The 9673-nt window shown below is 45.3% G+C and overlaps 1 protein-coding gene across 2 annotated transcripts in view; it reads left to right on the top strand.

The window, feature by feature from the left end:
* pcdh17 (protocadherin 17) overlaps positions 1–9673 on the top strand; it is a 49208-nt gene that overhangs the window by 866 nt on the left and 38669 nt on the right. The window contains exon 2 of one of the 2 annotated variants that reach the window (XM_037485567.2): positions 230–2810. In XM_037485567.2, coding sequence (XP_037341464.1) covers positions 525–2810 — 2286 coding nt within the window. In that variant the 5' untranslated portion in view covers positions 230–524. Of the gene's footprint in view, positions 1–229; positions 3021–9673 lie in introns of both variants that reach the window. The other variant, XM_037485558.2, reaches the window with a different exon arrangement.

Genomic DNA, 9673 nt, shown 5'->3' with positions numbered 1-9673 from the left:
TCCCTGATCTGTGCAGCGCCGAGTGTCTTCCAAGGTTAACTAATTGACAATCTTCCCCCATAATTGTGGAGATGAATTACACATGAGCGCTGTTTCATTTTTGGCTCAGCGGTGGATCTGATTTCTGACTGGCAGTATGATGTCTTATTTCTTTTTTTTCTATTTGGGTGATTAATTGACACGTATTCGTTATAACATATATATACATATTTTCTGTTTTTTTTCTTAGGTGGCATGACTGAACACTTACAATGACTATTCTGTTTGGAGACTGGATCGTGTTTATTGCTCAGATGAGTCTGGGCGCTCAGCTGAATATAAATTAGGTGTTCGGCACCACAGATAGCTGGAAGAGGAAGAGAGAGGCCGAGCAAAGACAATCCGCAAAGACAAACGCCAAGGTCTCACACGATGAACAGACCTCTTCATTTGATCCCGATTAATAGAAACCTATTTGAACAAAATATCAACAGGTCAAAGGAGGCGTAATCAACACAGATTACAGCAGCTTTTACGGAGTGGGGATGTATCTTTCCATTTTCTTTTTCCTCCTGTTATGGGCTCAAGCCCTGACATTGAAAAACTTGAATTACTCTGTCCCGGAGGAACAGGGTCCGGGGACAGTGATTGGGAACATCGCCAAAGATGCCAGACTCGGACTCGAACAGGTTGGGCCGGGAGGACAGGGTAAGAAAGCCAACTTCAGGGTGCTGGAGAACTCCGCTCCGCATCTCATCGACGTGGACCCCCAAAGCGGACTGCTGTACACAAAGCAGCGCATCGACAGGGAAACCTTGTGCAAGAGAAACCCAAAGTGCCAGCTCTCCATGGAGGTGTTTGCCAATGACAAGGAGATCTGCATGATCAAAATAGATATTCAGGACATTAACGACAACTCACCAAACTTCCCCTCGGATCAGATTGATATTGACATTTCGGAAAACGCAGTGCCAGGCACGCGCTTTCCTCTGACCAGCGCGCATGACCCAGATGCAGGGGAGAACGGCCTGAAAACCTATCAAATAACACGCGATGACTACAATCTCTTTTCCTTGGAGGTTAAGTCCCGTGGGGACGGGACAAAATTCCCCGAATTAGTTATTCAGCGGCCATTGGACCGAGAAGTACGAAACCATCACACCCTCATTTTGTCAGCCACTGATGGGGGGGAATATCCTCGGTCGGGTACCATGCAGATAAATGTTAAAGTTATTGATTCCAATGATAACAGCCCAGTGTTTGATCAGCCTTCATATGTTGTGGAAATCCCTGAAAACTCCCCTCCAGGTAAATTGCTGATCGATTTAAACGCCACTGATCCTGATGAGGGAAACAATGGACAAGTAGTCTATTCTTTCAGTGGGTATGCCCCGGAGAGAATCCGGGAGCTCTTTTCTATAGATTCCAGAACAGGGGTCATAAAGATTCAAGGTGAAATTGACTACGAAGAGAGCCCTGTTATTGAGATTGACGTCCAGGCCAAGGATCTAGGTCCCAATCCAATCCCAGGGCATTGTAAAGTCACTGTGAAAGTGTTGGACAGGAATGATAACTGGCCGTCCATTGGCTTTGTGTCCGTGAGACAGGGAGCCATCAGCGAGGCAGCACCTTCTGGCACCGTCATTGCCCTGGTCCGCGTCACAGACAAGGACTCAGGCAGGAATGGGCAGCTTCAGTGCAGAGTACTCGGTAATGTCCCTTTTAAACTTGAGGAGAATTACGATAACTTCTATACCGTGGTGACGGACAGACCTTTAGACAGAGAGACACAGGATGAGTACAACGTTACCATCGTGGCCAAAGACAACGGCATTCCTCCTCTGAACTCCACAAAGTCCTTCACTGTAAAAATCCTGGATGAAAATGACAACGTTCCTCGCTTCACCAAGTCGGTTTACCTACTTCAAATACCAGAGAACAACATTCCCGGGGAGTACCTGGGCTCTGTTCTAGCACATGACCCAGATCTCGGCCAGAACGGCACAGTGTACTACAGCATAATCTACTCCAATGTGAGCGGGGGTGATGTCAACACCTATGTCAACGTGAACGCTGCTAATGGAGCCATCTATGCCGTGAGATCTTTTAACTATGAGCAAATCAAATATTTTGACTTCAAGGTTCTTGCTCGAGACTCCGGCGCTCCACAACTGGAGAGCAACGCCACAGTACGAATCAGCGTTCTGGATGTCAACGACAACATCCCCGTTATAGTCCTGCCGCTGCTTCTAAACGACACTGCGGAAATCCACGTGCCACGCAATGTCGGCGTGGGCTACATTGTCACCACGGTGAAGGCGGTGGATAACGACTATGGCGAAAGTGGGAGGCTCACATACGAGATCTCTGATGGTAATGAAGAGCACCTCTTTGAGATGGATCCAGTGACCGGGGAGGTGCGAACAGCCCACCCGTTCTGGGATGATGTGAACCCCCTTGCGGAGCTTATCATCCGAGTGTCCGACCACGGCAAGCCAACCCTCACTGCTGCCGCCAGGCTCCTCGTCAAGGCGTCCAATGGACGTCCTCCAGATGGACTGCCACGCACAAAGGAAAATCTGAACTGGGACATGTCCCTTCCTCTTATTGTAACCCTAAGCATTATATCCATCATGCTTCTGGCAGCCATGGTGACCATAGCGATCAAGTGCAAGCGAGAAAACAAGGAGATCCGTACCTATAACTGTCGCATTGCTGAGTATTCGCACCCTCAGCTTGGGAAAGGCAAGAAGAAGAAGATTAACAAGAACGACATCATGCTGGTGCAGAGCGAGGTGGAGGAGCGGGATGCCATGAATGTGATGAATGTGGTAAGCAGCCCTTCCTTGGCCACCTCTCCCATGTACTTTGACTACCAGACACGCCTGCCACTCAGCTCACCAAGGTCAGAGGTCATGTACCTCAAGCCCACTGCCAATAACCTCAGCGTGCCCCAAGGCCACGTGGGATGCCACACCAGCTTCACAGGCCCAGTCACCAGCACTACAGACACACCTACTAACCGCATGTCCATCATACAGGTAAGATAAATGCACTCCTCTCCTTCACCGATATGCCACCATATCTGCGTCACAAACCACAGAAAGCTCCCATTTTCTATTCCAACATTGGCCCGCTTGTTTTGTAAAATTAAAGGAAAGGAAGATGAGGACAGGCAGAAAAGCTCAAGTGTGTAGAGGGAAAAGAAGGGAGGGAGGGCTGAGCATTAGAAGGATTAACCGGTCATTCTGGTGCTCTCATAGAACAGACCCAGTGACATCGACACAAATCAGTTGCGCTTGAAATATGTCACGGAAGGCTTTTAAAATCCGTTTTCATGTAGAAGTTTTTCATTAATCACTCAATCACTGTCGTTTCAGTCTTGTGGAATAAAGGATTTAGCCTGTGGCTGAGTAATAATCACGTAGTTTTTTTTCCCCCAGTCAATTCAATTTTATATTACGTAAAAAAAAGCCCAAATAATTATATATATATATATATATACTGTATATATTAGTGTGTAATTTGAACGTTAAAGTAAAACGATGCTACATTTTGTTGTCATAGAAACAGCAGTACGACCTGCCGACACATTTGTTTATACATTATGAACGCATATATGAACAAAAAGTGACAGATACGTGTTTACTTCATTGGGCCATCGGTCAATCTCATTTCTCAGCAACAAATTCAACGCATTTCTGTGGTTAATTGTGGTGATTTTAAATCCTAGAGATTAAAAGGCTGTACTTATTTTCACAGCTACTTTGTGTGGAGTCCTTGTATAAGCCTCTAACGTGATGACTTCTCTATGTCTTTGGCCTTAAACCCATTAAAAGTCTGTCGTGTCAGACAAGGATTAAGACCTGCTTAAGACAGCGTCCCGTTTCACTAAGTATAATGTGCAGTGGAGGTTTACCTATTGTTTACATTGTTAAAAATATATATATTCCAACTATAATTTGTTATAAATATTCTCTTTATATGGTCTGAGACTATTTGACACCATTAGTGTGACATTCCTTTTCCGTTACATCTCGGTAGATCGTAACTTCTAGGCTCTCTGCTGCCAACTCTATCCCACTATGTGCGCTGGATGTGGATGTGACAATGAGTGTGATCAGATGTGGCGTGTTCCCACCAGGGAGGAAGCCCACTCTCTGTTGTTCCCACTCTCGGTCTCAGCCCTGCTTCTATTATGAGCCCGTTGCATGGGGCAAAGGTCAGCATGAACACCGTTAAGGCTCCCTAATCAGCGGGGCAAATTAATGGCAGGACCATTCTGCAGGTTGTTTCCCTACTAATGCACTGATGATGAATGGTGCGGCGTGAGGCTGTTGCGCATCCATTTTGTGCACTTGCTTCCTCACACCCTTCAGACTGTTGAAGGGAAAACAAGCAGGAGAAGCAACAACGCATCCCTTTTGGTCTTGTTTACAGAGGGACCCCTCGACGCATCAGGCGTGTAGGGTGCTCTATTGTATTATTCAACAGAAACCTGTGTAGAGGGAGATGGCCCGAGGCATTAGGTTTCCTCAGAATCTGAACAGAAGCATATCACTTTCCACCTACCCCCCCCCCCCCCGACAACCCCCCCTGCGCTTTTTCCCTCCTCTCTGTGTTCATGTGGACAGTATGTAACCTGAGTCAGAGTAGAGTGGCTATGGGAAAAATGTCAGGAAACAAAGACAGAATTCCCCGTACATCGATTCCAAGGCCTCTCAGCCCATCTGTCACGACAGTTGCCACGAGCAGAGGCTGAAATAGGGAAAAATAAATAAAGAGATGGATAAGGAGGGAGAGCATATCGCCTGGCCAGTCAGTCTCACAAGGGCACCTTAGTGCGGCTGTCTTCATCTGCATCCAGTGGGGCTACCGGAGCTGCCTCCAATGAGAACTCCCGGGATAAGGAGATAGATGATGCGTAATGATGCCTAATTCCGCTTAAGGCGTTGAAGGGAATTACTTAGTGTGGAATCAAGGTTAAAACCAATCTGCTGCAAAATTCCTCAATGCTCGGGAAGAAGGGATTTCCGTAAATTGCTCAAAGAGCCAGCCTGCACCCACTCTGTCTTGAATGCATTTTAGGATTTGGTCCCACATTATGTTTAGCTCCAGCAGCTTTGCCAGGCCGGTTCATAAGTCGCTTTCTTCCCACCCTGCCACCCTCATCGTTACCAAACATTCAAAGACTCCTGTGTCATTACTTTTTAGTAACACATAATGGATCATATTGACTTGTATTAAATGTATTTTGATTCAACAGAAAACTCTTAATTAAACTGAATCCTGTCTCGGTAGGAGACCAATCTTGTAAATAAATAAGCTGCGTGTGGTACAGAGGCAAAGGAGAACAGGCTATAAAAGCTGCCTTTAGGTGGCGGCATTCTGCCTCGTGTGGGGTGGCATTGAGATCAGGGTATCAAGGAGAAAAAGGGGCTCTAGTCTCTGCCGACTTGACATTGTCACTTGTTAAGGAGGCTGCTGCAGCTCCAATAAAAAAATAAATGTCCGACATGAATCTCTCTGACAATTGCATGCAATTTAGAATATTTTACTGGATTTTCACCCATTACACTATTTATTTTTCATGACAATGGTTGAATTTACCAAAGGAACACCTAATCGTGTAGAATGCGCACATTTCTTTTGTAACACTTATAATACACATACAATACACCAAGGTCTTTGAGGGATTCTGAAAATGACCGGCTACCACGTCATCCTGAGTGATTTAAGAGAGTGCCGAGAAAAGCGATTGAGAGGTGTGACCTTGATCATTTGAATGGCGCGTACACAATATAGCAGCTAAAATGTTCACCTCACATGCATCTGATTAGGTTGGTCATATGCATGCCAACAATGTAGCTGGAGCAGATGTTGAAAATGGGTTCTTCCAGGAATGGTCTGCATAATTTAGGGAGATGCTGTGTGTGTGTGTGTGTGGGTGTAACGTCATTGTGTATTCCAGTCAAGTGATTTAAGCCTTTAGCTGGCAGGCTCCGTGACAGAGCCCCTCTCTTTTATGAGCGGGACAATCTTGCATTTGTCCGAACCTTGAAACACCCTTCCTCCGAGACTCAAACACACGCACACGCGTGCACGCACACACACACACGCGCACATACACACACACACACACACGCATTCAGAGATTCACATGCAACCAGGCTTGGGCTGTTTTTAAGGATTCCACCGACAAGTCTTATCAAAGCCTCCGCTGTATATTGTATTGAAATTGCTCCCACACTTCAGTGGCCACAGAGGCAATGAATAGGAAAGCGCTCTTTATTTCATTTCTCTCCCCCTCCCTTCATCTTTAGATAACTGCTTTCCTCCCGAGCTTTTTATCGAATGAGTTTGGTAAACCTGTATGTACTGAAGCCCTCTTGCTGACAGGATTGAGCAGCTCCGCAAAATTAGTCTTTAAAGGAATTGGAATGAGAGGCGGCTCAAGTAGCAGATACCAATGTGTGTACATTGGTCCCCAAGGTGAGCTCTCCTGGACAGATTTGTTGTATTACAGAACATTCAAAAATATTAAAGGAAAATAATAATCGACTGGCCTTGGGGTGTATCTACACATATCCACAAAAAAGCTGTTGCTACTGTACATAACACTACATTTCTGAATTATTAATAGGCAGTTTTATTTTGCTTTTCTCCAGCAAGCACAAATAATAGAAACAACTTAGAATGGGTGTACTCAGAATGTTGAACAGTAAAGTTATTCAACCATATAGAAATTTAGTCAATGAATGTTTTGTTTATTAGCAGTTTTTTTGGAAGGGCACTTGCTTCAGTACAGACGCCTCTGTGTGTCGTGAAGCTGTAGCAGAAATGTAACTCGCAGTACGAAACAGAAGCTATATTTGCACCCTCCTTCATTAATAAATCATAAAGTTGAACAAATCAGAAGGAAACGGAAGATGTCACGATAAACATCAGAGGTCTCTCGCTACACATTTGTGAACATGGGGGCGTGGGGGGGCTGAATTACACAGTATAAGTGGCAAAAAGAAGCTACTTGCTTTTCTAATATAAACAGCATTTCACTATTTACTTTGTTAGGGTAAGTGGGGATGTACTAAAGTCAATTAGAACATTCTTCACCTCTGTCATCATTGACATTTTCATGTTTCGGAAAGACAAAGCGGCGGAAGTCTGCTACAGATAAGCCTTAACATGTCAAAATGTAAACTTTTCACCCACTTTTAACTGTTTTCTTTGCTCACTGATTTTGTTGAAATACATTTAACACAGCTGGGCTGAAAAATCTTCTGAGATTTACACAATTAATAGTTAATTTGCAGAAACATAGACGAGTACCGAGGAAATGTGTTTGAGATCGGAAGCAACTGTGGAAGCAAATGTTTTTCATCATTCATGATCTCAAAAATCCAACTAAACATGCTAAATAATTAAATTTTATATAAATATATATACACACGTACATGACTCTGCCCACCATTAAACACGGGTTCTTCCAGTCGGGTCAGAATATAGATACATGACTGGATTGATAAAGTGAAGGCAATCATGAACGTATACATTAGAATGGTCGTTTTGCCCCACAACTCGACGTCCTTTCAACCAGCTGCTGTGCATTCATTTGGAAAGAGCACTTATCCCTGCTGCATACTTTCATTATTTTAACACAACTCCCGATCTGGCAATGCAGGGAAACGAAGCGATTATTTCTTTTTAAGTGTAGCGAAAGAGACAGGATATGAGAGTTTGACCTCGGCGATTCAATCCAGATCGGCCGGACACATTAAAACCAATTTACTCCATTCAATAAGATGCAGCCCACTGGAGATGACATGGGCACAATACTAGGCTGTCAGTGGACCTTCGCCGTTGAGTTATTGTGCGTCTGTGCGTGTTCGTGATAGCAGGAAAGTGGATGATCATGACTTGCAGTAATGCACTGACACCAGAGCTTCAACATATCGTGTGCTGCTGTCATGCGAGTGCCATTGTTAAGCTCGGCCTAGCTTCCATTGACAGAGTGGCATTTAAAGTGTTTTCAGATCAAGTCTTATCAGACTCGGTCAATACTTTTCTATTCTGTTGTAACGCGGCTCTGGGGAGCCTGACTTGTGTACTCGTGCCAGTTTGTTGTGCCTGTTTGCGTGACAGTGTTTGTTTTCTTGACGCCGCTGATACTGCTACAAGTCCATATTTCTGCATTTCATACCCAAGCATTTCACTGTTAGGTGTTTTCTCTTTAATATAAATTCCTCCAATACACACAACCTTTTGTAGAGTCAAGAGACAACTGTGCCAAAAATCCTGTGCAGGCCCCCCCGGTAGGGTTTGAAGCATTTACCTTGGTGCTGCTGGCATTGTGCTCAAACAACTCCGGCACCAGGAACACACCTAGCATCAACAGAGGTCACAAAAACAAGAGAACAAAACATAATCCTCACAGTGGTGGAAGAATCTAAAGATTCAGCTTCGACGTTTGTGTGTGCGTGCACATGCACATGCACACACTCGTGAACGCACCTGTGCTCCAGCTGTGCTCTGAAGCGGCGGTCTTGCTGGTTCTAACAGATTGGAATAGGCTTCCCTGTCGGGTCCGCCTGCCCCCTGAGGGCTGTTAGATCCCTCCTGGGGTCTCCCAGACTTAACGTTTTGAGGAGCAGGGGGCCGGCGGTGCAGCAATAGACGAGAGTATGTATAAATGTGTGTGTGTGTGTGTGTGTAAAGGAGTGACCTCCCAGTAATGTGCACTGAGATGCACAGCACACAGAAGGCCTCATTGGGGTACGTGGCATGGCAATGTGTTCTTTGAACTGCCAGCAGCTGGGTCTCTTTGCTGTAAATCAGACCCTTTCAAAGTCAAACAAAGTGGAACTCGCTCCGCTGTGTCGTGGCACCAGTCCAACCCGAGAGAGCTTTTATTTCTTCCCCGTCTTCCTTCACCGTGATCCCTAGGTATGTGCAGTAGGAACAACACGCAGCCCAAAGAATGAGTTATGTGAATCTGTTCCTCACCTTCTATCTCATTAGTAAAAGAGAAATGATTTATCCCTCTCTCTTAGTCCTTGACTTCAGCACTTCTTCAGCTTCCTCAGTAATGTGATTAATTGATTGGCGGGAGATACCATGAATACTATTGGCTCCCTCACATAACCTAAGAATATGTCAAAAACAAAGCCGCCCTTGAACGGGCCTCTCTTCCCCCATACGTTGCAGTCGTCTATTCCAGGATTACTCAGGTTTGCTTTGCAATTTTCACAAGATTTCTGTCCAAACAATGTAATCCTGCTACTGTGTCTGTGTGTGTGTGTGTGTGTGTGTGTTTGTGTGTGTACGAGAGAAGATCCGCCCGTCTAATAGGAGAGATGCCCCGGTCTCCTCTGCTCCTGTTTCTCTGTGTAGAACAGCTTGAAAACGGACTCCCCTGTCTAAAGCCCTGTGTGTGTCTGACAGGAGTGGACACACACAGCCACTGTGCTCTGCAGTGGTGTGTGTGTGTGTGTGTTTGTGGCAACAGAGGCGAACGAGTTGGCACTCTCAGCCTCAACAAAAAGGCCCACAAAGCGGCCCGGAACACAAGGTTGGTCATCAAACGTTTGACTTTGTCTGCTCTTTAGAGTAGCATTGGCGACGCTGAGGGCTGATGGCGTAATGAAAATGGTTTATTTGGCCGATTGCATCTTTTTCTATGCTACTACACAGTTGT

This window comes from Pungitius pungitius, chromosome 4, assembly GCF_949316345.1.
Source record: "Pungitius pungitius chromosome 4, fPunPun2.1, whole genome shotgun sequence".
NCBI lineage: Eukaryota > Metazoa > Chordata > Actinopteri > Perciformes > Gasterosteidae > Pungitius > Pungitius pungitius.
This window is presented reverse-complemented; position numbering and strand designations above follow the sequence as displayed.